General features: G+C 42.3%; 1 protein-coding gene across 1 annotated transcript in view; it reads left to right on the forward strand.

The window, feature by feature from the left end:
- The window catches only part of LOC126191272 (RNA polymerase II subunit A C-terminal domain phosphatase), a 94,936-nt gene that overhangs the window by 64,832 nt on the left and 3,045 nt on the right, over positions 1-27,059 (forward strand). The window contains exon 7 of the mRNA XM_049932081.1: positions 12,318-12,870. Coding sequence (XP_049788038.1) covers positions 12,318-12,870 — 553 coding nt within the window. The remainder of the gene's footprint in view (positions 1-12,317; positions 12,871-27,059) is intronic.

Here is a 27,059-nt window from a genome sequence, read left to right on the forward strand (position 1 = left end):
ATGTGTTTTTTTCATAAGAAGCCGACCTTCCTTTTCCTCAGTTCCTTGCTTAATAAAGTTGATAAACCACTGTTTCAAAAGTCTCTTGCAAATGTGTCTGTGCAACATGTTAGTGAGGTGAGACTGTGTAAACTCCACCGAGTTTTGGCAAAAGAAGCAAATTTTAACATGGCAACAACAGAAATGTGTACGTTTTACTCAGCCACTCATGACACTTCGCTGAAGGTTACAAAAGGTTAACAAGCCAGGCGAAAATAAATCACTGCATTTTCGGCGGAATTCCTTCTTAGATACTGATAAGAGCTGAGGTGATAGATCTTTTTGAATGGTCACAATGCAAGTTGTGGCGTGAAGGGTCCCCGCTTAATATTTACAAAAAATGTGAGTGTAGCCTTCAGTTTAGAACGTCATTTTCCCTCCAGCACTCCACCCAGGGGGCGTCCCACTCTTTGGCGGGTTCATGCTTAGCTACCATGGGGCCCCAGCCTTTGCAGCATCTTTTCCCTTGTGTGCTGCATGTCTATCCTCTTGCTGTTCTTTTTCCCCTTCCTTGGGGAACATGTCCCAGATGTTATAGCGAATGTTCTGCATTGTCTGTCGCTGACATAAGAACAGTCTCACCACTGTTTTCCCCTCCCTTTTCTTTTCCCCGTTTCCCTTCTCCTCTCGTTCCTCCACTTTGGCGTTTGAGGTTCTTCCTTTTCTTCCTCCTCCCTGTAAGCTCCTGAAGGCCAGCTCATGCAACTGACACGTTATGGGTGACTGAATAATGCGTAATTCCCAGCCCCGGGTCGACAGGTAGTGTTTGCACCTGTTATAGGCTAGGTCCAGAGAAAGGTGATTGCCTGAGCTGCAAGCTTCCCAAATTGCCGATTGGTCCCTCTGTCAGGTGTTACCTGAGGTGTGAACAATCACCAAGGCAGGTGCACCCCCATGTGAAGGGGGCCCCCAGTTGGAAGGAGCGTGCCATCGAAGACACTGGCAATTGATGGGGGATTTTCCTGCAGTGAGCCAATCATCTTCACAATCAACGTCTAGGAAACATAAACAGAATGAGGCTAACAATTCAAAGACCCTTCCAGCTGCACCACATTTCCTCATGGTCTCACATACTGAAGGAGGTCAGTCCTTCGCCACAGTAAATCCATTTATTATTCAGAAAGGTGTTAGTGCAGTTGCTGGCATGGTGAAATCCTGCTCTCGTTTACGGAATGGCACTTTGCTTTTGGAGATTACTTCTGATTCTTATGCACAACTGCGTACCACCTCGCTTTTCCATGGCTACCCTGTTCGTGTCGAGGCCCATAAGACTCTGAATTCTCCCCATGGTGTTATTCACCCTTGGCTGCTTGACGATCTGACTGAGGCCAAAATCCAATCTTATCTGTCTGATCAGGGTGTCATTGCCGTCCATTATGTAATGAAAATGGTAGATTCCTCTTTAGTGCCCACCCGCACTCTTTTTCTCACCTTTGATAGAGTGGTGCTTCAGTCCAAGACCAAAGTAGGCTACAAAATTATCAAAGTCCAACTGTACATTCCAAACCCAATGTGCTGCTCCCAGTGTCATCATTTCAACCACACTAGAACGTCTTGTCGACATCCAGCCAAATGTGTAACCTGTGGTAGGGATGCGCACGAGGGCAACTGTCCGCCCCCCTCCTTCCCGCTATGTCAACTGAAACAGTGGCCATGCCGCCGCCTCTTGGCATTGTCTCGTGCATCTTGATGAGCAGGCTGTCCAAGAGATCCAGGTAAAGGAAAAAGTGCTTTACCCAGTCGCTCACAAGTTATTGGCTATTTGCAAACTCTGCATTCTCCTGGCACCTATAGTTTGGTTCTTGTTACCCCTCGCTCTGTGAAGGACATGGCCACGCCGATGTGCAACCTCAACTTCAGCTCTAAGGTTGTGAAATCACCCAGTATCGAGATAGCATCGCAATCCCCGCTTCCAGCTGTTTTTATTATTATTATTATTATTATCGTACACATCAATTATAGTAATACACATTTAGCAAAACAAAGAAATATATATAAAATTGAACATGTGAAATTATATACGGTACACAAGTTTTAAAATGGCTCAGACTACACTTGGATGTTGATGGACTCGATCCAGCGAAGTGCCTCGTGGGATGCTTGATGGAGCTTCTCAATGCCACTGGGAAAGCATCTGATTAGACATTCATTCACAGTGTGGCTCATAGTTTGGGTGTCACCACAGTTACACAAACTGTCACTTGAAAAGCCCCATTTGTGCATGTTGCATTTGCACCTACCCTCTTCAGTCCGATATCTGTTTAACTGCACCCACACCTCCCTTGGTTGGTGGAAGCCTGGATCTGGAACTGTTGAATTGTCTACAAGTTTGTGGTTTTGGGTTCTTGTAGCTTGTCACTCACATTTGGACTCCCGTTTCATATGCTGGTCTTCTAGATTTGAGGCATTTTCTGGGCAGTGATAGCAAATCGTCATGAAGAGGGATCGAGTTGTTTTCAGAAACTTGCTGACAGAGGTTGTAAAGAGCAGCCTTTTGACGGAGGTCTGGTGGACAGATGTTTGAAAGCACTGGTAGCCAGCAAGTGGGTGTAGACCGGACTGTACCACTAATTACTCTCATAACTGAGTTCAGTTGGACATCTACCTTCACTACGTGGGTGCTTCGGAGTCAAACTGGTGCACAGTATTCTGCTGCAGAGTATACCAGTGCAAGGGATGCTCCTTGGAGGACTTATGTGGTTGCTCCCCATGTACTGCCTGCCAGCTTTCTCACAAGGTTCACTCTATTTGTATCTTTTGGCCAAGATGGAAAGGTGTTCTTTGTATTACGGTATATTGATAATTTTTACTTATGGACAGTCTGACAGCAACTGAATAAAACACAGTTTTAGTGCCATACACGTTTCGCCTTTATTTTCTGCAAGGCATCATTAGTGGCCTGGAATATGTACATATGTTAGCTATTTAATTTACATTTTTGTCACTGTACCTATAGGTTATAAACAGTTATGGTGGTTCGTATTTCCTATTAAGTAGTAATGTTTTGAACTGTACATACAGGTTGCATGGACAATTTCTTACATATTTTCACCACAGACGCAATAAAAGAAATAACAGATATGCTCAGACTGACAACTGAACAAAACTACTTTCAGTTTGAGAAAGAATATTATCTACAAAGTGATGGACTGCCCATGGGATCCCCAATATCAGGAGCACTAGCAATCATTTTCATCAGTCATCTAGAAAATCAGATATTTGAAAAGATAACCACTAATGAAAGTTTCAAAATCATATATTGGTACAGATACGTGGATGACGTTATTTGTCTGGTAGATGAGCCAAGTGAAAAAATAGATGAACTCCATTCGGAAATAAACAAAGCTCATCAGAACGTAAAATTCACACATGAAAAATAAAAAGAAAATCAAATAAATTTTCTTGGCACTACAATAAAAAAATAAAATGGCAAACATACATTTAACACCTTTAGAAAACCAACAGCCACAGACACAATAATACATTCCACATCCAACCACCCCCACAGCCAGAAACTTGCAGCACTAAGACACATTTTACATAGATTAAACAGAATCCCACTCAACAAGAGAAACTATGAACAAGAAATGAGTACAATCATACAAATAGTTAGGAACAACGGGTATGACACACAGGTGGTACACAGGCTCAATCAAAAAATAAAAACACAAATACAAACAAACACAACATTTCCAGAATACAAGAGAACTAACAAGCGAAAAACTTACAAACACACTCAACATACACACACAATGACAACACCACACAGAAAAGAACCAGATGGTACACCATGACCTACACACATAAACTAACACACAGAGTTGCAAACACCCTAAAGAGACAGGCCTTCAAAATAGCATATAAGCCTGGGCAAACCCTCCAATCACACCTAAGCCAGCCAGCTACCAGGAGGGACAAATTCCAACAATCAGGAATATATAAACTTGAATGTCAAAGCTGTGATGCAGTATACATAGGCATGATATGCAGGAATTTTGAAACACGGTACAAAGAACATATCAGATGTTGCAAGTATGAAACAAACCATTCCACATTTGCAGAACATTTAAAACACCATAACCTCATCCTACAAACATGGAACAAGAAATGAAAATAATGAGAATAAGCAACCATGACAAACATCTTATACAAACGCAAGAAAACTTCCACATCCAGAAAGCCATAGCAGAAAACAAACGTGATAAATGAACAAACACGCATCAGCACAGGCTCCCTACTACACTTAATAAAGGAAATGACACACACACACACACACACACACACACACACACACACACACACACACACACACACACACAAAAGCATACACGAACAGATCACAGATGCTTCAATAATTACACTCAAAAGTTTGTGCAATAACATTCTATCTTTGGCAAAAACATTTGACAGTCGGCAACAGAAACCAAAAAATTGCATTGAAACAAGCATTTGGTTCATAGTGCTGTGGAATGTGGGGAAAAACCTGCAAATTGCCATTCATAAGAAGAACAACAACACCAAAAATGCAACAGGAGCACAATATGTAAGAAATTGTCCACGCAACCCGTAAGTACAGTTGAAAACATTGCTATTTAATAGGAAATACCAACCACCACAACTGTTTATAACCTATAGGTACAGTGACAAAAATGTGAATTAAATAGCACACATATGTACATATTCCAGGCCACTGATGATGCCTTGCAGAAAATAAAGGCGAAACGTGTATGGCACTAAAATTGTGTTTTATTCAGTTGCTGTCAGACGGTCCAAAAGTAAAAATTATCAATATACCGTAATATTACACCCAACTGAGGAAGACAGGACTACAAAAGTTGAAGATGTGTTTTTTGTATGTTAAAGTTCTGTCCAGAGTGACTCCCAGGTATTTAGGGCTTTCGTTGTATGTGACTGTGCCAAGAGGGCCGAACTGTGGACTGGTCTTTGCTGATGAAAGGCAATTGGAGAGGTGGAACAGGCTTACCTCGGTTTTAGAAACATTTGGTCTCAGTCGCCATGTCTCAAAATGCTCATAAAGTTTAGTAAGGCTGTTCGTTAGGTGTTCTTCACATCCAGAAAGGTCTTCACTCTGATATGAAATTGCCAGGTCATCTGCATATTGAAATTTTCGGCAGGTCCAGGTCAGCTGTGTAGAGGTTGAATAACACTGGAGCAAGAACAGAGCCTCGAGGTAATCCATCATTGAGTACATGCCATCTGCTTTTCTCTTCTCCTTGATGTACTTTAAACCTCCTGTTGCTTGACATGTTATTTAAGAGGTTGCCTAGAGTTTTGCAAGGCATTGCTCTCAAAAATTTCAATAATAGGCCCTCGTGCCACACCGTGTCATAAGCTGCTGACAGGTCGATGAACACTACTCCAGTTTTAAGTTTCTTTTGGTATCCAGATTCTATGTGAGTAGTCAAGGAGAGCACTTATTCACAGCAGCTTCTATAAGGTCTGAATCCAGCTTGTTCAAGTAGTATCATAGCATTAATTTGATCTTGGATTCGGTTTAGAATAATTCTTTCCAATAGCTTGTAAGCACAGCTAAGTAGAGATATTGGGCGGAAGTGTTCTGCAGCTGTTCCCTCTTTCCCTGGCTTTTTGATAGTGATAATTTTTGCTCTTTTAAATTTTTTGGGTAATGTCGCTGTACGAAGAATTTCGTTAAAAAGGCAAACCAGCCAATTTTGTGTTACCGGTCCACTGTGCACCAAAAATTCAGGGTAAAGCCCATCTGCACCTGCAGCTTATCTACATTTCATATCTTTAAGGGCTGTCTCCAGTTCAGTGATTGTAAATGGAGAAGAGAATTCCGGGTTATGTTGCAGAGATTTCTTGACTTCTGTAAGCTCTCTCTTTACTTGCTGAAGATTTGCTTTATCTGTTGGGACCTTGCAAACTCTCACTAAGTGACTGGCGATTGAGTCACATGAGACCGTTGAGTTCTCTTTGTTGTGGGAAGGGTCTTCTCCAAGTTTGTGAATCAGCGTCCATGCTTTTCTACTGGAGTGTGTGAAATCGAGCTCCCTTGTTTCTTCATGCCACTTTTCTCTCCTTTGTTCATTCAAGTGATTCATAAGGTTCATAGCTGTTTCTTAGTCTCCACTTTCCTTGAATTGGTTAAACAGCTGGTTGATCTCTTCATTCCAGCCAGGAATGTATTCTTACCGGCATCCTCTGGGCATGCTCTTTTTGGCAGTAGATATTATGATTTTTAAAAAATTTTGAGTATTTTGGAAGTGCAGGGACCTGTTTTATTGACTCGTCCAGCAATTTAGAAAATGTATCCCAATCTGCTTTTTGAAAGTTCCAGTGGGATACAGGAGCAGATCGCACTGGGGGAATGTGTAGCCCTTAGGAGATGAGAATGGGGCGATGTTGGCTTCTGGGAAAGTCATGCAGGACCTTTCTGATGATAGTTCCGCTACTACTCTCCGAAGGGTCCATAGTTGGCAGGCAGAGGTCAGGTGTGCTCTCTGTACCCCATCTTCGAGACCTGAATGTGCCTTTTCCCTTTGCATCATAATGGAGCTTTAAGTTGTTTGCTTCCAACCATTCTGCCAGACTTCTACCATTTTCATCCTCTTCGGCTTAGCCCCACTCATAACTATGGCTGTTAAAATCACCTACATATATTGCAGGATGTTCTAGCACTGGGAGTTGTTCGAGAATAACTGAGACATCCTTTAAGTAATTGCGGACAAAGCTGGCAACTCCATATTGAGGATGGTTGATTTGGGACACTAATTTATAGCCTGGGATATGCCCTCGCTTCCACAGAGCATTGTCATCTTCAGTATGAGTCTCTTGCAGTGCTTAGACATCCGCCCTATTCTCTCTCAAAATTTCAGATAGTATTTTGCCCTTATATCTGCACAGTCCCTCAACATTCAGTTGACATATTCTGAGCTTTCGAAATGTGGTGCTACAGAAGAATGCTGAAGATTAGGTGGGTAGATCCATAACTAATGAGGAGGTATTGAATAGAATTGGGGAGAAGAGGAGTTTGTGGCACAACTTGACCAGAAGAAGGGATCGGTTGGTAGGACATGTTCTGAGGCATCAAGGGATCACAAATTTAGTACTGGAGGGCAGCGTGGAGGGTAAAAATAGTAGAGAGAGACCAAGAGATGAATACACTGAGCAGATTCAGAAGGATGTAGGCTGCAGTAGGTACTGGGAGATGAAGAAGCTTGCACAGGATAGAGTAGCATGGAGAGCTGCATCAAACCAGTCTCAGGACTGAAGACCACAACGACAACATTCTGAGCACGTTTCCATGTTTGCTCTGAACAGTGCCGTTTGTATAGGGTTTCATATTGTTGTTAATTTCGTAATCGCTGTTCGAATTATCTTTAAATCGCCTTCTTTGAAAGTTAGCCTAATTGGAAAGGATCAATTAGGTGCCCAGGGAGCACCGACAGTGATCAAGGCACATGAGGATGCATTCGAAGGCGAAAAAAGTAACTGCTCATGTGGAGGTCTCTCATTTGCTTCCAGCTGTGCAACAAGCCATCTAACTCTCGCCTCAAGGAGCGAAACCACTAGTTACACAACCAGCAGGCCGGAAAGGTCAGAAGGAGTACTGCCGTGAAGACTTCCTACGTCCCTCGAGCCAAACAACACTTGAGTCTTCCTCTACTAACAAGAAAGAATCGCAGAAGCCCAACAAAGGCAAACGGTCTTCTCCTTCACTGATGCAAAGATCCTGTTCGTTGCTGTTGCCACTTAGCCCGGCTGACCTCCATGTTGCCGGTGCACACCACCAACTGTTTTTCTGTATTGGACTCCACAGAATGACAGCACAAGCAAGCTGATGCTTCTGTGGGCGCCATGGAGCAGGATCCTCTTGCTTCTGTGCCCTGTAGCAGCGATTCTTCACAGGCTGTCACTCAGCAGCCACCGAGATGACAGCCTTTCATCTCTTCCTCATCATGACTCTGGCATTCCTTCAGGAAACAAAATTGCATCCTCACAACTGCTTTGAGCTTTCAGATTTCTTCCCAGTTCGTTTTGACCATCCCCCTGAGGTCAGAATTCTATCTCATGGGGGCGTCATGCTGCTCATATGAGATGATATTCATTGTCAACCCATCTACCTGACTACCCATCTTCAAGCTGTTGCCATTTGCCTTTTCCTTCCTCACGTGACTTTTCCCTCTGTACCATTTATTTCACTCTGTCATTCGATCTCACCAGGGCAGACTTACATCAGCTTCTTGGGCAGCACCCCCCCCCCCCCCCCCTCCTCCTAATTCTACTACGGTGACTCATCCCCTTTGGGGTTCTCCCAGAACCTGTCAGAGAGGTGCCCTCTTGGCTGATCTTCTTAAAGAACTTAACCTCTTCTGCCTTAACACTGGAGCACCCACATTCCTTTCTGACTCCTCGCACACCTATTCTCATTTGGACCTATCCTTTTGCACTGCCCAGCTTGCCCATTGTCTTGAGTGGTCCGTTCTTTGTGACACCTCTTCGAGCGACCATTTCCTATGTGCTATCCGTTTTCTGACTCCTACCCCCACCTGTGTGCACACCCAAATGGCAGCTTACTTTACTCCTTCCTGGCGACTTTCGAAAAACAGGATTTTTCCAGTTGTAATGACCAGGTGGACTATCTCACAAACGTTATACTTACTGCTGAAGAACATTCCATTCCTCGCACTTCCTCTTTCCTGCGCCGTGTCCCAGTCCCTTGGTGGACTGAGGCATGACATGATGCAATTTGCGCATGGAGATGTGCTCTCCGCAATTTTAACCATCGTCGTACCCTGCCTAACTGCATTCGTTATAAACAGATGCATGCAACAGGCCGCCGCGTTCTTCAGGATAGCAAAAAAGCTAGCTGGATTTCATTCACTAGTTCTTTTAACAGTTCCACCACTTCTTCTGTAGTGTGAGCCAACTTCCGACGGCTCTCTGGGACTAAGATCTGTTCGCCAATTTCCAGCCTGAAAGAAGCAAACGATGTTATCATGGACCCTGTTGTTGTCTGCAACACCGTGGGCCACAATTCTGTGGAAATTTTGAGCTCTTCCCTCTATCACCCTGCCTTCCTCCATCGGAAAGGAGCCGAGGAGGCTCAGCAATACCATTCTCTTCTCCGAATCGTGAGTGCTACCATGCCACCTTTACTATGAGGGAGCTAGATCAGGCTCTTAGTTCATCCCAATCCTCCACCCTGGAGCCGGACGCTGTCCACATTCAGATGTTGTAGCACCTTTCTCTTGTGGGCAAGCATTTTCTGCTTAACATGTACAACCGCATCTGGGGAGAGAGCACATTTTCTGCACATTGGCGTGAAGCCACCGTCATACCCATACCTAAATCCGGTAAGGACAAAAATCTTCCTTCTAGCTACCACCCCATCTCTCTCACCAGCTGCGTTTGCAAGGTGATGAAATGTATGATTCATGCCTGGCTGGTATGGTGGCTCGAGTCTCGCAATTTACTAACGACTCCACCATGTGGATTTCAAGCGTGGCATTCTGCAGTTGACCATCTTCTTACTTTGTCCACCCATGTCAAGAATGGTTTTCTGGGGAAATCCCAGACTGTGGCTATGTTTTTCGATTTGGAGAAGACCTACGAAACTTGCTGGAGAATGGTATCCTCTGTACTTTTTACATGTGGAGCTTCCATGGCTGCCTGCCCTGTTTCCTTCAGGAATTTTTTAAAGACGAAGTTTTCAAGGTGCCTGTGGGGTCTGCCTTGTCAGACACCTTTATCCAGGAAAACGGTGTGCCTCCTGAGCGTTGTCCTCTTTGCTATCACCATTAACCCTATAATGGCTTATCTCCCTCCTGGCATCTCCAGCTCTCTTTTTGTAGACGATTTTGCCATCTATTGGAGTTGTCCACGGACCTGTCTCACTGAGCCCCAACTCCAGCGCTGTCTTGATTGTCTTTACTCCTGCAGCATCGACAGTGGCTTTCGTTTTTCCATTGACAAAACTGTCTATATAAATTTCTGGTGGCACAAATGGTTTCTCCCACCATCTTTATGTCTTGGGCCTGTTGCCCTTCCGTTAGTCGAAACTAAAATTCTTGGGGCTCATGCTCGATAGGATACCCTTGGTCCTCCCATTTGTTTTACCTGACAGCCCGCTGTATGTGTTCCCTCAATTTCCTATGTGACCTCAATCGTATTTTCTGGGGTGCCGATCAAATCTTCCTCTGTTTGTACTGGTCCCTTGTCCGTTCAAAACACGACTATGGGTGCCTTGTTTTTGCGTCTGCACCCCCATCCCCGTAGGCCGTCTCAACGCTATCCACCATCGTGGTATCCGTTTGGCCACTGGCGCCTTTTACACTATTCTGGTTCAGAGTTTGTATGCTGAAGCTGCTGAACTACCACTGTCCTACCACCATGACTTTCTCCTCAGCAGGTATGCATGCCGTTTGTCTGCATGCGTGGCCACCCATCCTATGTCTCCTTCTTTGGTGATTCCTTTGATCGCCAGTATGGGGTGCGTCCCACTTCTGTGTTACCTTCTGGAGTCCGCTTTCAGTACTTGCTCCGGCGGCTTAACTTCACACTACCTGCAACTTTCCTGATGGGTGTGAACCCTTCACCACCTTGGCTTCATGAAGTGGCCCGTGTTAAACCTTGACCTTCATTCGCTTCCGAAGGGCACTACTCGCTCTATCACCTTCAATTTCAGTCTGTCGCCTCCAGTTTCACAACCTTCGCATGAATCTTCATGATAGTACCCTTGTATACGCTGATGGCTCTCGGACTGACCTTGGTGTTGGGCATGCCTTCGTCATTGACACCCATGTCTTTCGATATCTGTGCTCTACACTGCCTATTCCTTAGTACAATGGGTCCAGGAAAACAGTCACTTGCTCACTTTTGGTAGAGCCACTTTGCTGTTCATGTGGGTTCCTGGTCATGTCGGTCTGCCAGGAGACGAGGCTGCTGATGCTGCTGCCAAGGCTGCAGTCCTCCTACCTCAGCACACTAGTTCCTATATTCTCTCTGACTATCTCTATGTTGCCGTCTGTCTGGAGGTGGTGTCCCTTTGGCATCACCAATGGTCCTCCCTTCACAGGAATAAGCTCCGGCTTATTAGGCCTCTGCCAGCAGCTTGGATGACCTCTCGGCCCTCCCGCCAGGAGGAGGTCATTTTAACTAGGTTGCGTATTGGGCACTGCATTTTTAGCCATTGTCATGTGATAAGTGGCGCTCCCCCACAACTTTGTATACATTGGGCCCAAGTTTTAACTATCTGCCACTTCCTGATGGAATGCCCATTTTTTTAACCGTCTACGTTCCAGTTTGAGATTGCCTTCTGAGTTATCGGCCATTTTAATAACTGAAGTGTGGCCTGTCAACCACGTTTTACTTTACTTTAACGCCAAAGCAATATGGCAAAGGCCATTTAATTTTTAGTTTTTGGCCTCCATTTCTGTTTGGTGTCTTTTCTTGCACCTTCTCCACGTCGCTGTTTTTAGCTGTCTTCTCTTATGGCAATTGGGGCTGATATATTGTCATTTTTTAACTCCTCTCTGTCATGTTCTATAGTTTGACTTGGGTGCGTATGACCCCACTTGTTTTTGCACCCTAAAGCAAAACAAAACAAAACCAAACCAAACCAAACCAAACCCAACCCAACCCTCCGGCACTTGGCCTGTCCGCAGACTCCACCACGACGACTCTCCCACAAGCATGCCCTACCATCCGCGCATCTATCGCACACGATATTCTGCGCACACTATACCAGGGTTCGCACTCAACCTTCGGCAATGCCATCCACAAACACACCACCCCACCCCCCCACCCAATGCGTCATACGATCTGTAGTGGGTGAAGGAGTGCGAAGTAATCACAGTATTTAAAGGAGGCAGGATGTAGTGAAGAAACTCATTCTACAGATATTACCTGAAGATGATGGCAAGGTAAGCTGTCAAAATATCATGTTACAAAGAAGACTGCATCTGGATGGAAATCCAAGAACAGTACAAACATCTGTGTATGACGTTTGTTAGTTATCATAAAAAGCCTCAATGTTGATTAACCATTCACTCTTTTTGAATACTTTGTAGAAATGTTAATTTTCGTACCCTGGTATGCTGTGACTCTAATATACTGAAACAGTTGTGTAATTCAGTGTAACAGGGCTTTTGTTAAAACACGAGTGCTTGACATCAGTGTATCTGTTACAATAATTGTAGAGGGATTTCTGCAGTTGTCATTATGTACACATATTAGAGGCTTATGTGTCTACTAAGAGTCTCTCCAAGAAGTGTAATTCTCCCATCATTTTGTAGGTGGCAGTGCAATTGGGTGCTGTGGTAACACCCGACCTGACAGATTACACTACACACTTGGTTGCTGTTCGCCCAGGCACTGCAAAGGTGAATGCAGTGCAGAGGAGGCACGATAATATTCTCCTCGTCACTCCCGACTGGCTCTGGGCGTGTGCAGAACGCTGGGAACACGTCGAGGAGCGCCTCTTCCCGCTGGGCCGTGGCACCTCTGCTCGTCGTCATCCACCGGCTCACTGTGCTTCACCTACTCGTGTTCCTCCGAGCTATGTGTTAACTCCAGATGATTCCTCAGGACAACAGAAGAGCACGTCTGGTGACAGTGTCTTGGAAATTATCAATCCCTTGATGTCTTTTTCATCTGAGGATATTGCGAGTATGGACCGCGAAGTGGAAGATATCTTCAATGAATCGGAGAGTGAAAGTGACTCTGAAGGTGAAAGTAAGGCAGACACTGATGAGGATGATAAAAATGATGACAGTATTCTGGGTGGTAGTCCTCCCAAGATCAGGCGTGAGGATGACAGCAGCAGCAGTAGTTCGGGGTCACTTACAGGTAATATTTTTGATTGAAGACCAGGGCCATGTCTGTGGCCTATGTAACTTAGTTCATACGATTTTTTAGTGTAAAATGATTTGTAATCTAATTGCTTTAAGCATGCAACCTTTCCAGCAATACCGTTCTTTGTAGCGTTAAATGAGAAATTAATGTTATCAGAATAGTAATGACACTAACACATACCTAATTTGGTATCTTCTGTTACTTGATTTTCCGATACTAATACAAATGATAGAAATGGAAAAGAGACCCCTTCTCTATAGAAGGGAACCATACAAACAGCAAAATAATTTACATGGATAAAAATCAATAGCAACATCACTAAGTGGTTATACTACAATTGCAAGCATACCACCTCTGATGCAGTAAACAAGACAAATGTATTTCAAAAACCTAGACTGTAAGAATAGTTTGACAGTCCTGTCACATTGGACACCAGAAAGATTCTAATCCTTTAGTTCTGTCTCCAACACTTGAAAATTGACAATGACGGTTGAAGTGTTATTTTAAACATATTTTCGAAAACTTGGGAAAGGTAGGAAATTCAACTACGTTGAAGAGTTATTTCATACTGATACAAAGCCAACTCCCATCCTAGTTGCTCGTTCGTTTGTTTATTCATATGATAGAACAGCTATTAAAGAAATTCAAAAGAACAATATGGAGGTTTTGATCATAGACTTAACTCAAGTATATTTAGCCGGTTGAGTGTTGAAGACGTTTTTTTCTTTTGAAGTTTTTCCGGATATTTTTGTGGAGGATATTCATTGACCAGGTGTTCTGTATTCTTTCCATGAGCTCAACAGACACAAAGACAGTTAAGAAAGTTGCGGAGTTCTTATTTGTCCATTAGGGTATTGCATACAAATCATACTTGAGTCTAGCCACATCTCTCATATCAGATTGAGCCTCCCTAGTTTTAACTGAAGGGTCTGTGATACCTTTATGATTAATTATGGCCAAGTGCCAATCATATTTGATATTGAGATTGTATGTTGCTGTACTTGGAGGAATGTTGTCTAACAAGGGGACCTTACGGACTTACTCTCCTCGGTTTTGTTGACATTTATAGAAGATCGTAAACAAGTATCACAAAGTTCTCAAAAAAGTGCCCTTAAAAAAAAGAAAGAAAAAGAAATATTGTGTTATACTGCTTTATGAAATTTATACCTCGGTGCTGCACTTCAAATCTTGTAAGTAAAGTATCAAGAAAATTCCAGAGGAGGCAGAGCAGTTGGAATGGTCCCCTTGTCAGATGGATTTTTGCAGTCTCCATGTGGTGTCAGATAATTTCAAGGTTTCTAATTTGTTGGCGAAGATTTTTCTCCATCTGCTGGCTTTGATATTTGGAGCAAGTTAACAAAGTCATCACCATTTGATGCTGTTGATGTTAGAAAAGGTACTGGTTTCCAAAACCAGAGAATATACACAACCCCGAAATAACCTGTAGTTTACTTTGAATGATTTGATTAAGTTTAGGTGCCTGTACTCTTTCAAGCAACATGCTAGCCACTCTGCGTCCCTGGAAAAATCCACAGCTGATGGCACTCCCCAAGGAGCTCACAAGATGCTCGTAAACATATCCACACTTACACTTACAGTTATTATTTTAGCCTATCAACTCACAATGTAGTAAAAAAAAAATTTCTTGCCTTTATCCCTTGTGTGGAATCTTCAGTGGCCTGGAATATATCCATATTGTGTTTAAAATATTTCAGGGTGTATACGACCCGGGAGATCTGGGAAAAACCCGGGAATTTTTTCATCCGGGAGAAAACTGGGAAAAACCCAGGAATTTTTCATTGTTTTAGTTTTCAGTTAAATTTTTGTAATTTTGACTGGTAAGGACAAATACTCTAACAAAGAATATTACTTTATCCCTCTACTGCAGAATAAATCTGCAGTAATGAAACATAAACAACAGAAAAAAACGAAAGTATAATTCAAGTTGCAAAGGAAATGGCTCATATACAACAACAAAACACAGTGCACATACGACCATCTGCCAACATCAAAATGTATCAAAGGCTTTAGGAAGACTATGCAGTGCTTCAAAACAACAAATTGCCTCTGTTGAGCGTGACTTCACAACTGTTTACATTAGATTCGTTTGAGCAGTTTCGAGCAGGCTCATGTGCTTGCCCAGTTGAGTCGTGTATGAGTAGTACCTTCTCCTGCTTCTAGCTACAGAATGTGGCCGTTACCTGTATCAGCAGCAGCGGCAAGCAGCCAGATGCTACCAAGATCTTTGGGGGGGGGGGGGGGGGGGGGACCAGAGTATCTGCTCCAGGCAGCAATTTCAGGGAGGGCGCCAAATCTGCTCCAGGCAGCAATTTCAGGGAGGGCGCCAAATTTATATTCTTGATGAAAAAAAAAACTTGTTTCACAAAGTGCCTAGTATCCAGCGCACGTTGGTCTATCGATTATTCATATGATTTTGAAATGCATTCCTGTTGGTTTTGAGCACATTCTAAGTTGATTTCTGAATGAATCATAAGTTGATTTTTGAATGCGTGCATAGTGTACTAGATGCCTCTGCCAGGGGAATCCCCACCGCATCTAGAAAGAAACTTTCCTGCAGACAAAAGGGGATGGAGCTATATGAGCTGAGAGGAATAAAGCCGAATAGCTTAATGCCAGTCGCTGTGTATGTGATTGACTGGCTTTGCGAATGATCAGCGTTGTTATAATTACTAGTGAAATCCATAGATTCAGACTGTTGTTGTTGTTTTCAATCCTGAGACTGGTTTGATGCAGATCTCCATGCTACTTTATCCTGTGCAAGCTTCTTCATCTCCCAGTACCTACTGCAGCCTCCATCCTTCTGAATCTGCTTAGTGTATTCATCTCTTGGTCTCCCTCTACGATTTTTAACCTCCACGCTGCCCTCCAGTACTAAATTGGTGATCTCTTGATGCCTCAGAACATGTCCTACCAACCGATCCCTTCTTCTAGCCAAGTTGTGCCACAAACTCCTCTTCTCCCCAATCCTATTCAGTACATCCTCATTAGTTACGTGATCTACCCATCTAATCTTCAGCATTCTTCTGTAGCACCACATTTTGAAAGCTTCTATTCTCTTCTTGTCTAAACTATTTATCGTCCATGTTTCACTTCCATACATGGCTACATTCCATACAAATACTTTCAGAAACGACTTCCTGACACTTAAATCTATACTCGATGTTAACAAATTTCTCTTCTTCAGAAACGCTTTCCTTGCCGTTGCCAGTCTACATTTTATATCCTCTCTACTTCGACCATCATCAGTTATTTTGCTCCCAAAATAGCAAAAATCCTTTACTAGTTTAAGTGTCTCATTTCCTAATCTAATTCCCTCAGCATCACCCGACTTAATTTGACTGCATTCCATTATCCTCGTTTTGCTTTTGTTGATGTTCATCTTATATCCTCCTTTCAAGACATTGTCTATTCCGTTCAACTGCTCTTCCAAGTCCTTTGCTGTCTCTGACAAAATTACAATGTCATCAGCGAATCTCAAAGTTTTTATTTCTTCTCCATGGATTTTAATACCTACTCCGAATTTTTCTTTTGTTTCCTTTACTGCTTGCTCAATATACTGATTGAATAACATTGGGGAGAGGCTACAACACTGTCTCACTCCCTTTACAACCACTGCTTCCCTTTCATGTCCCTTGACTCTTATATCTGCCATCTAGTTTCTGTACAAATTGTAAATAGCCTTTCGCTCCCTGTATTTTACCCCTGCCACCTTCAGAATTTGCAAGAGAGTATTCCAGTCAACATTGTCAAAAGTTTTCTCTGAGTCTACAAATGCTATAAACGTAGGTTTGCCTTTTCTTAATCTAGCTTCTAAAATAAGTCGTAGGATCAGTATTGCCTCACGTGTTCCCATATTTCTACATAATCCAAAATGATCTTCCCCGAGGTCGACTTCTACCAGTTTTTCCATTCGTCTGTAAAGAATTCGTGTTAGTATTTTGCAGCCGTGACTTATTAAACTGGTAGTTCGATAATTTTGACATCTGTCAACCCCTGCTTTCTTTGGGATTGGAATTATATTCTTCTTGAAGTCTGAGGGTATTTCGCCTGTCTCATACATCTTGCTCACCAGATGGTAGAGTTTTGTCAGGACTGGCTCTCCCAAGGCTGTCAGTAGTTCTAATGGAATGTTGTCTACATCCGGGGCCTTGTTTCAACTTAGGTCTTTCAGTGCTCTATCAAACTCTTCACGCAGTATCATATCTTGCATTTCATCTTCGTCTACACCCTCTTCCATTTCTATAATATTGCCCTCAAGTACATCGCCCTTGTATAGACCCTCTATATACTCCTTCCACCTTTGTGCTTTCCCTTCTTTGCTTAGAACTGGGTTTCCATCTGTGCTCTTAATATTCATACAAGTGGTTCTCTTTTCTCCAAAGGTCTCTTTAATTTTCCTGTAGGCAGTATCTGTCTTGCCCCTAGTGAGGTAAGCCTCTACATCCTTACATTTGTCCTCTAGTCATGCTGCCTGCTTAGCCATTTTGCTCTTCCTATTGATCTCATTTTTGAGACGTTTGTATTCCGTTTTGCCTATTTCATTTACTGCATTTTTATATTTTCTTCTTTCGTCAATTAAATTCAATATTTCTTCTGTCACCCAAGGATTTCTACTAGCCCTCGTCTTTTTGCCTACTTCATCCTCTGCTGCCTTCACTGCTTCATCCCTCAAAGCTACCCATTCTTCTTCTACTGTATTTCTTTGCCCCATTCTTGTCAATTGTTCCCTTATGCTCTCCCTGAAACTCTGTACAACCTCTGGTTTAGTCAGTTTATCCAGGTCCCATCTCCTTAAATTCCCACCTTTTTGCTGTTTCTTCAGTTTTAATCTACAGTTCATAACCAATAGATTGTGGTCAGAGTCCACACATGCCCCTGGAAATGTCTTACAATTTAAAACCTGGTTCCTAAATCTCTGTCTTACCATTATATAATCTATCTGAAACCTGTCAGTATCTCCAGGCTACTTCCATGTATACAATCTTCTTTTATGATTCTTGAACCAAGTGCTAGCTATGATTAAGTTATGCTCTGTGCAAAATTCTACTAGACGGCTTCCTCTTTCATTTCTTATCCCCAATCCATATTCATCTACTATGTTTCCTTCTCTCCCTTTTCCTACTCTCGAATTCCAGTCACCCATGACTATTAAATTTTCGTCTCCCTTCACTACCTGAATAATTTCTTTTATCTCATCATACATTTCTTCAATTTCTTTGTCATCTGCAGAGCTAGTTGGCATATAGACTTGTGCTACTGTCGTAGGTGTGGGCTTCGTGTCTATCTTTGCCACAACAATGCATTTGCTGTGCTGTTTGTAGTAGCTTACCCACATTCCTATTGTTTTATTCATTATTAAACCTACTCCTGCATTACCCCTATTTGATTTTGTATTTATAACCCTGTATTCACCTGACCAGAAGTCTTGTTCCTCTTGCCACCGAACTTCACTAATTCCCACTATATCCAACTTTAACCTATCCATTTCCCTTTTTAAATTTTCTAACCTACCTGCCCGATTAAGGGATCTGACATTCCACACTCTGATCCGTAGAACGCCAGTTTTCTTTCTCCTGATAATGATGTCCTCCTGAGTAGTCCCCGCCCGGAGATCCGAATGGGGGACTATTTTACTTCGGGAAAATTTTACCCAAGAGGACGCCATCATCATTTATCCGTACTGTAAAGCTGCATGCCCTCGGGAAAAATTACGGTCTTAGTTTCCCGTTGCTTTCAGCCGTTCGCAGTACCAGCACAGCAAGGGTGTTTTGGTTAGTGTTACAAGGCCAGATCAGTCAATCATCCTGACTGTTGCCCCTGCAAGTACTGAAAAGGCTGCTGCCCCTCTTCAGGAACCATACATTTGTCTGGCCTCTCAACAGACACCCCTCCATTGTGGTTGCACCTACGGTACGGCTATCTGTATCACTAAGGCACGCAAGCCTTCCCACCAGTGGCAACGTCTGTGGTTCATGGGGGGAGATTCAGACTACCAGGGGGGAAATAAACAACTAACAGAAATAACAGGTAAGAAATATTGCATATTATCTTCTCGGAGTATCCAGGAAAATGTAATTTTGACAGAAAATTTTTGGTCAGACCACTACAAGAATAAGGCCAGTTGTACAGTCCCTCGCTAGCAGCTGCTAAAGTTCTATTCTGGGAATAGCATGGAAAACATGTTCTACAAACACGTAATAACGTCTAATGGGAGAATAAACACTGGATAACTAAACCGGTGATTATGGAAGAGTTAGTGAAGTTAACTGGAAAATAAGTTTTGACATTGGCAGGAGTAGTTACAGAATTAGTGATGACAAGATTGTTTGTTAGAATGAGGAAAGAGAATAAATGGGGACATCACACAGATTATGGAAGAATAAGACGATTCCAAATTTATATAAAAATTTCGTACCACTAATTTTCAATTTCATGCTTGAGAAGTGGGAATGTATGAGTGGAATGTGAAACTATTTCCTGACATAAAGCATTTTGCTAGTAGTAGGCCTAATAGGCATTTGATATTGGTACTTCGTGAATTATATTCTGTCATGTTATAAAAATGGCCATTTGTGCCAAAACAGTCTCATTTATTTCGTGTGGGTTACAATTGCTGCAATATTAGACAGGCCTATTTCGTTTTATCTAGCAGACAGTGACAAAATACACATAATCAGATCGAGAAACAACACCAGTCTTAAGTACTATTTGTAACAGCTTTTTTAGTTTTAGACGTCGACATTTCATTTTTTCATGTAGCAAAACATTTGACGAACTTTGATGAGGTAATAGTTCTTTCACAGAGAGGAAAGCACTTCATGTAAAGCTGTAGCAAGATTAGAGAAAAAAAATGCATGACTTAAAGATTGAAAAAATGTGTACTGTTGTGATTGTCTCTTGTCTTCACTGGTTGTATGTATCGTATATTTAATATTGTGTCACACAAAGCAGGACGTTATTAGCTAGTAGGAAATAAAGACTGCAAATTTTGTGAAGACTTCTTGTTCTCTTGGTTACAAATAATCCATAATCCCATCCAGTATTACTTGCAAGTGTGGCTTTTTTCCCTGTTGAACCGGCTGACTGGGAGCAGGAGAGGCACCACAGGACATTTTAAAACTTCCACTGTCCTGAATATAGCTTGACGGCATCCGTTACAAAATAATACATGTTTTAATTCCAAAGAATGAAATACAGTGCCATGCGATAAAAGAAGGGTGTGTGAAGAGGCAGGGCACTGCATTTTGACACACTTAAGACCAAGTAACATGTCTTCAATTCCTCAAGCATATATGTTTTATGTATCAGACCCCTCAGAAAGACGTGCTCTACAAAATGAACATATTTTTGAAAAGTCGTCCTCCACCCTCCCCACCCCTTTTTTTTTCCCCCTCGCCCCCCTCAAACGCTCGGGAGGAGGGGGGGGGGGGGTCGCACTATCTGTGCAGAGCTGTCTGAGTTGTTGTGGCGAGATGGGTAGTCTCCATGTGACCCATGTTTACGTTTAGTGATTTTGCTGTTTCCTCTTCGTTTATTGCTCTCACGTCAAATGAAAACAAAACGGATTTCTCTGGCCGGGAGCTATCAACTGAATTAAAATACATTTACAAAATTACGGAAGGCCAAATGTTATTAGTTTGTGACTTTATGTTATTTCCACCTTTCTGACTGCCAAGCATTAATTGACTTGCAGAACAATGAAATTATTTTTGTCCATTTTCTAAAGAAATTTGGCTTTTATTAATCTTTTGCGCTGAGGTAGTCAATTTATTTGAAATGAAATGCTTAATTCCCAACTGTTGACTAGTTTCTACTGTTCGCTGCCTTTCAAGTGCATGTTTTCATCATCTAGCACGTAGGGCATTATGCCATACTAAAGAATCAAACAGGAAATAATACAGTACTGGTACTCCAAGAAAATTTACATCTGAATCTGGAAATATGAATGCGCACTTTAAGCCAAATTATGGGTTTCAGTATGGTTCACGAAATTCCGATGCTCTTGCAGTATCCTCTGATGTCTTGTTTCTTTTATGACATAATGTAAGATCTTCTAATGTTTTACACATACGAACATACAGGCTTCTTGTTTTGTCGTAGTTGCGCAAGCGCGGTGACGCCTGTTAGCTGGCGCTGTCTGGCAACTGCTAATACGAACCAATTTGTAACAGATCACAGGAAAATATTGCGAATGGCGGTTTGAAAAGTGTTGATTTCAAAGAAAATTTCCTTTTACGCAAGATGAACTATGTGTGAGAATGTACGATGAATTTCTTAAATCACAGAGGGTTTGACTCTCATTTAAAAATCAACTCTTTGAGGACGACCATTTAGAAGAATTTTGAGCTCAGAAGATCAGACATTTATATTGTTATTAAAAAATTTTCTGGCACATTTGTGTGATGTATCTTAAAGCATAACACGCACAAAAAATATCAACATTATGTGTGAAAGTTTTGCTTTTCTTGTAGCAACACTATATATATTAATTTAAACCATTAAGTTTGTCTATTTGTGTGTTCACACCACATAACAGTGATGTTGCTATTTTGACGCTTACAAAAGCGCATCACAATCTCTATTTCAATGTTTCGGAAAGTAATAGGCCGTGTTTGGTGGAATTCGAATTTATACCTTTGAAATACGAAAGTATGCAGCGTACATGTTGCTGCACATCGAAGATCTTTCCACAACATGTTTTTTTTTCCTCCTGATTTTCGTCTCCTAAAGTGCCAGGAAATTCTACGCCAATGTATAAAACCATAACCATTCAAAGGATTGATAAGTTTTACAGTTTTGAGGAAAAGTATAGTGTTACTTAACACGGAAAAAGTGGATTTTCACCTGGGAGAAAGTGTATTTTTAACTGGGAAATCCAGGAATTTTTTTTTCTTGTCCGCGTATACACCCTGTATTTTGTTTTACATTTTAGACACACACAGTTCTGGCACACGTCTAGCAGTCCTACTTATCTGTGATAATAGTAGAAATTACTAATTACAAATTTCATAGATGTTGATTTACATGTGTGTTTTTCCTGCTTTGCAGCTGTTCTTCTTCTGCGTACTGCCTTTTGAAATTGCATTTTCAGAGCACAAGGAAATGTAAATTTGTTTACTTGATGTTATGTTTTGGATACAGGTGTCAGCTGGTGAATGCTGTTACCAACTGTAGAGTGTGTGTTTATGATACCAGTGATCTGCCACCGAGCAAGGTGGCGCAGTGGTTAGCACACTGGACTCGCATTCGGGAGGACGACGGTTCAATCCCGTCTCCGGCCATCCTGATTTAGGTTTTCTGTGATTTCCCTAAATCGTTTCAGGCAAATGCTGGGATGGTTCCTTTGAAACGGCACGGCCGATTTCCTTCCCAATCCTTCCCTAACCCGAGCTTGCGCTCCGTCTCTAATGACCTCGTTGTCGACGGGACGTTAAACACTAACCACCACCACCACCAGTGATCTGCCCAAACACACACACACACACACACACACACACACACACGACCAGTGAAAGCAGTTGTTTGCATGAGCTGTGCTTGCTTGTATGAATGTGTGCGTTTTGTCTTTTCTGAAGCAGGCTTGACTGAAAGTTCAATGCGTAACACTCATTTTGTTCTGCCTCTCTGCAATTTAGTGTGTCATCTTTGAGTAGCAATCTATCCTCTTCATAATATTGTGTATATTTTAATGTGGTTGTGTGTAGCAGAGAATTTGAGTTGATGTGTGTTTGGTCAGTTATCACATTTGTTCCCTGCAATGCTTTCTGGATATGATAAGTGTTCCTACGTTGGTATAAGACCTTAGTTGTAGTTTCTTGTCCTAATGATTTTCTTATCTTGTTCTTGGTTGGTATGAAAGTGTTTATGGTGGTTTTAAGTATTCTGAAAATGGGCAATAATTTATTTCCTAAGTTTTCCAGAACAGCACTCGGTATGTTTTATTGACCAGTTTTGCTCTTTAATTTTACAAAAGCGTTACTAAAATCTCTGGAATTCAGTCTCTTGCACCGGCTATGTAATCAGCCAACCACTGTACTTTAAATTATTAAATCCAGTTTCTGATGATGCTCTTGTAAAACTGGCAAGGATTCTATAGGTACCTGACAGGATTCCAGAAGTATGCGGCACCAGATGTCTATGCACAGGTCAAGCAATTCCCACAGACTACATGATGGTGGTTTACGGGCATGCAGTTGGCACCCAATATGTGTTCCAGTGGTTACAAATCAGCCTTCCCAGGGGACATCGCCTTATCGAAGGTAAATTCAGTGCTGGGCAGGAGGGTTTGCATTCTCTGATGAAGTCGAGAGCTGTGTCGGTGGTAGCGTAGCTACTGGCTGGGTCACCCAAGCAGGAGTGGTCTTGACAAACGAGCCAGACAAAGTGTGTCCCACAACATAGGGCAGGGAGAGCTCTATAGGCATAGTGAAGCTAGCTTCCCTAAAGGAGTAAACCTCATACAAATCCTGGTCCTCCAAGTTGGGAGTTGGGCAAGTGGCTAACAACCCATTCCTGTAAAGAAATTCTTGTTCAGAAACCTCAGAGTAAAGAAGCCAGACAGATTTATGGACGACAAAATGGCACTGTTAAAGGCAAACGAAAATGAAAAAAATGTGTTTATTGGAACCTGGAAAGTACAATTGCTGTACATGGCAGGGGCCCCGAGGTCACTGCTTGATCAACTTGATAAAACCAAGGCAGGCATAATTGACCCAGGAAATATGATGGAGTGAACATGGAGTGCTTGATATAGGAAGCTGGATAATTTTCTACCATGGTTCAGAGAGCCACCATGAATATGATACAGGGTTCACGGTAAGACAAAAATTTAAACACCTAGTGAGAGGATTCACAGGAATAACATCTAGGATCTCACATATGAGATTGAAGACCTGATTCTCAAACTACTCATTGCTCAATCTACATGCACCCACAGAAGTATCAGATGACCAGGATAAAGACACCTTCTTTGAGAACCTTGAGAGAACTTATGACAGATGCCCTGTGTATGACACTAAAATAATTATGGGAGACCTCAATGCACGGATTGGTAAAGAACAACATTACCTCCCAGCAACAGGAAAGCACAGCCTCCATGAAGACACAAATGACAGTGGCCCCAGAGTCATTCAGTTTGCACCGTCACATAACATGGCTGTAGGTAGCACTGGGTTCATAAAGCAACATGGCGTAGCCCTGATCAGCGTACCTTCAGCCAAATTGATTGTGTAATTATCGATGGCAGGCATTCCTCAAACTTAGTAGATGTATGAACTTACAGAGGAGTTAATGTAGATTCAGACCACTGCCGTGTAATTGCGAAACTAAGAGCTCGAGTATCCAATGCAAGTTAAGTCAAAGAAACACCACGAAGTATATGGTATCGAAGTTAAAAAATGAAGACATCTCTAAAACGTACTCTGAGAAGGTTGCTGAGAATCTTGCATTATACACCCCTAGTGTAAGTGATAACCTCTGTCAGGGATGGAACGCTTGCAGGGATGCAGTCATTAAGGCAGCAGAAGAAGTGCTAGGGAAAGAAGGAAAAAAATTGAATTATTCCTGGTTTGATGAAGAATGTAAGAGAAGTAGTCAGGAGAAAAATCTGGTGTACAGGAAAATGCTTGAGAAATCATATACTCTTTTATCGGTAATAAATCATCAAGATAAAAGGAAAGAAGAGAAGAAACTGCATTGGAGAAAGAAAAGGGAATGGGAAAGAAAGCATATTGAAGAACTGGAGACAATTCAAAAAACAAATTACGTTAGAAAATTTTATCAGAAAATTAACAGTGAAAGAAGAGCATTTAAGCTGCGCATCAGCCTGTGTAAAAGTAAAAACGGGCACTACTAACCGATAATCAGGAGGCATTGGAGCATTGGGTAGAGTATTTCAGTGAACTGTTGGATGCTTCAGAGTCCCCTATTGAAGATATCCCAGTCACTCCAGAAGATGGTGCCATAGTACCTCCACCTGAAATGAAATGAAATGAAATGTCATGTGGCTAGGGCCTCCCGTCGGGTAGACCGCTCGCCTGGTGCAGGGCTTTCGAGTTGACGCTATTTCGGAGACCTGCGCGTTGATGGGGATGACCTTCCCAAGGAGAAGTGAACAAAGCAATTGCCCGATTGAAGAACAATAAAGCACCAGGGACTGACAGTATAACATCTGAACTATTGAAAGCTGGAGGAGGTGAGCTAAATTGTAGGATCTAAAAGATTGTGTGCCTCGTCTAGGAAAAGGAAGAGTTACCAGAAGAACGGAATGTAGGGATAGTGTGTCTGGTGCATAAGAAAGGAGATCTATTTAAATGCAGCAATTACAGAGGCATAACACTTTTAAATATTATATAATAAAGTATTGTTAAATATCCTGTTTAGTAGACTTTCACCTATAGCAGAAGATATTATTGGAAGCTATCAGTGCAGGTTCAGACCAGGAAAGTCAACTGTAAACCTGGTATTTACTCTCCGACAAATAGTAGAAAAGACCAATGAATTCATTGTTGGTGTGTACCATCTTTTCATTGACTTTAAATCTGCATATGACACAATAAACTGAGCAAAAATTTGAGGCAATGCAGGAATTTTGAGTGCCTGGAAAATTGGTGCATTTAATAGAGGTCACCCTGAAGTACCCCCAGTGTACTGTGCGAGTGCAGTCGAGGCTATCGCCTCAGTTTGCTACTCGAACTGGGTTAAGACCAGGAGATGGGCTTTCCTTTCTACTTTTCAACCTGGTGCTTGAAAAAGTGGTATGCGAATCGGGTATTCAGACAAGAGGAACTATCTACTATAAGTCTGTACAATTGCTGGCATATGCAGATGACTTGGATGTCATTACACTTAGAAATCTACAAAGTGCATTTTCAGCTCTAAAACTGAGTGTAGAGAAGATGGGCCGGAGAATTAATGAAGGAAAGGCGAAGTTTATGCATAATGGGGCTAACCAACCCACACAGCCCACAATAACCCTTGATGGAATGGCATTTGAGCGAGTGGAATGTTTCACCTATCTGGACTCAAAAATAGAAGCAAATGGCACCAACTTTACTGAAATTATGCCTTGCATAAGTGCTTCTAACCAATGCTACTTTGGAATGTTGTGACATTTTAAATCCAAGCGTATATCACGAGGGACTAAGTGCCGAATTTACAAAATGCTGATATGCCCAGTACATGGACAATTACGAAGCAGGTTGAAAACGGACTGAGATCACATGAAAGAAGTATATTGAGGAGGATTTTTGGACCTGTATATAAAAATGGGACCTGGAGAAGGTGAAGAAATTATGAACTTTATGACTGTTGTAAGGAGGAGGATGTGGTAAAGTTCATAAAGCTGTGTAGACTGAGATGGGCTGGACATGGAATGCGACTCGATGGGACAGATCCCACAAGGAAAGCCTGCTGCAGTGAACCTGGAGGAAGAAGAGCAAGAGGATGACCTAGATTGAGATGGAGCGACGAGCTTGAAGAGGACGCTGCCAGAGTCGGTTGCCGTAACTGGAGGTCCACGGCGAAGTCCAGAGAGGAATGACAGAAAATTATTGAGGAGGCCAAGTCCCATCTTGGGATGTAGTGCCAATGGAAGAAGAAGAAGGCTACAGATCAGGCACATTTGTTGGCCAAGACGTCAATGAGAGTTGACTGTAATGCCACTCAAACTACAGTAGCATGATACTGACCTTGCGGCACGGACAGTTATCCTGCTGGAAGATGTTGTCACCATATGGGGAGATTTCAAGCATGAAGCAATGCAGATGATCTGCAGTAATATTCACATAGTTCACTGCTGTCATGATTCATTCGATTACCGCCACAGATCTCATGGAAGCCCAACTCACTGAATCCCATAGCATAATTCTGCCCTCACTGGCCTGCATCTGGGGCACAGTTTATATCCAAGCAGCCATTCGCTTGGGTGACGATGTGTGAGTGCCCAACCATCGACCTGATGTAACAAGAAATGCGTTTCGTTTGACAGGTGACACATTTCTATTGATTCACAGTGAAACCCAGTGACACTGTGCTCACCGCAATCATAACTGACAATGTCATTGGGTCAACAGAGGAACACCTAAGTAAGGGTCCTGTGTTTTAAGTTTTCATTGTGTTCTTTCACCTCTGACTAACTTCAGAGTGAGAGTTTTTGTGTGTGG

This window comes from Schistocerca cancellata, chromosome 6 (genome assembly GCF_023864275.1).
Source record: "Schistocerca cancellata isolate TAMUIC-IGC-003103 chromosome 6, iqSchCanc2.1, whole genome shotgun sequence".
Taxonomy (NCBI): domain Eukaryota; kingdom Metazoa; phylum Arthropoda; class Insecta; order Orthoptera; family Acrididae; genus Schistocerca; species Schistocerca cancellata.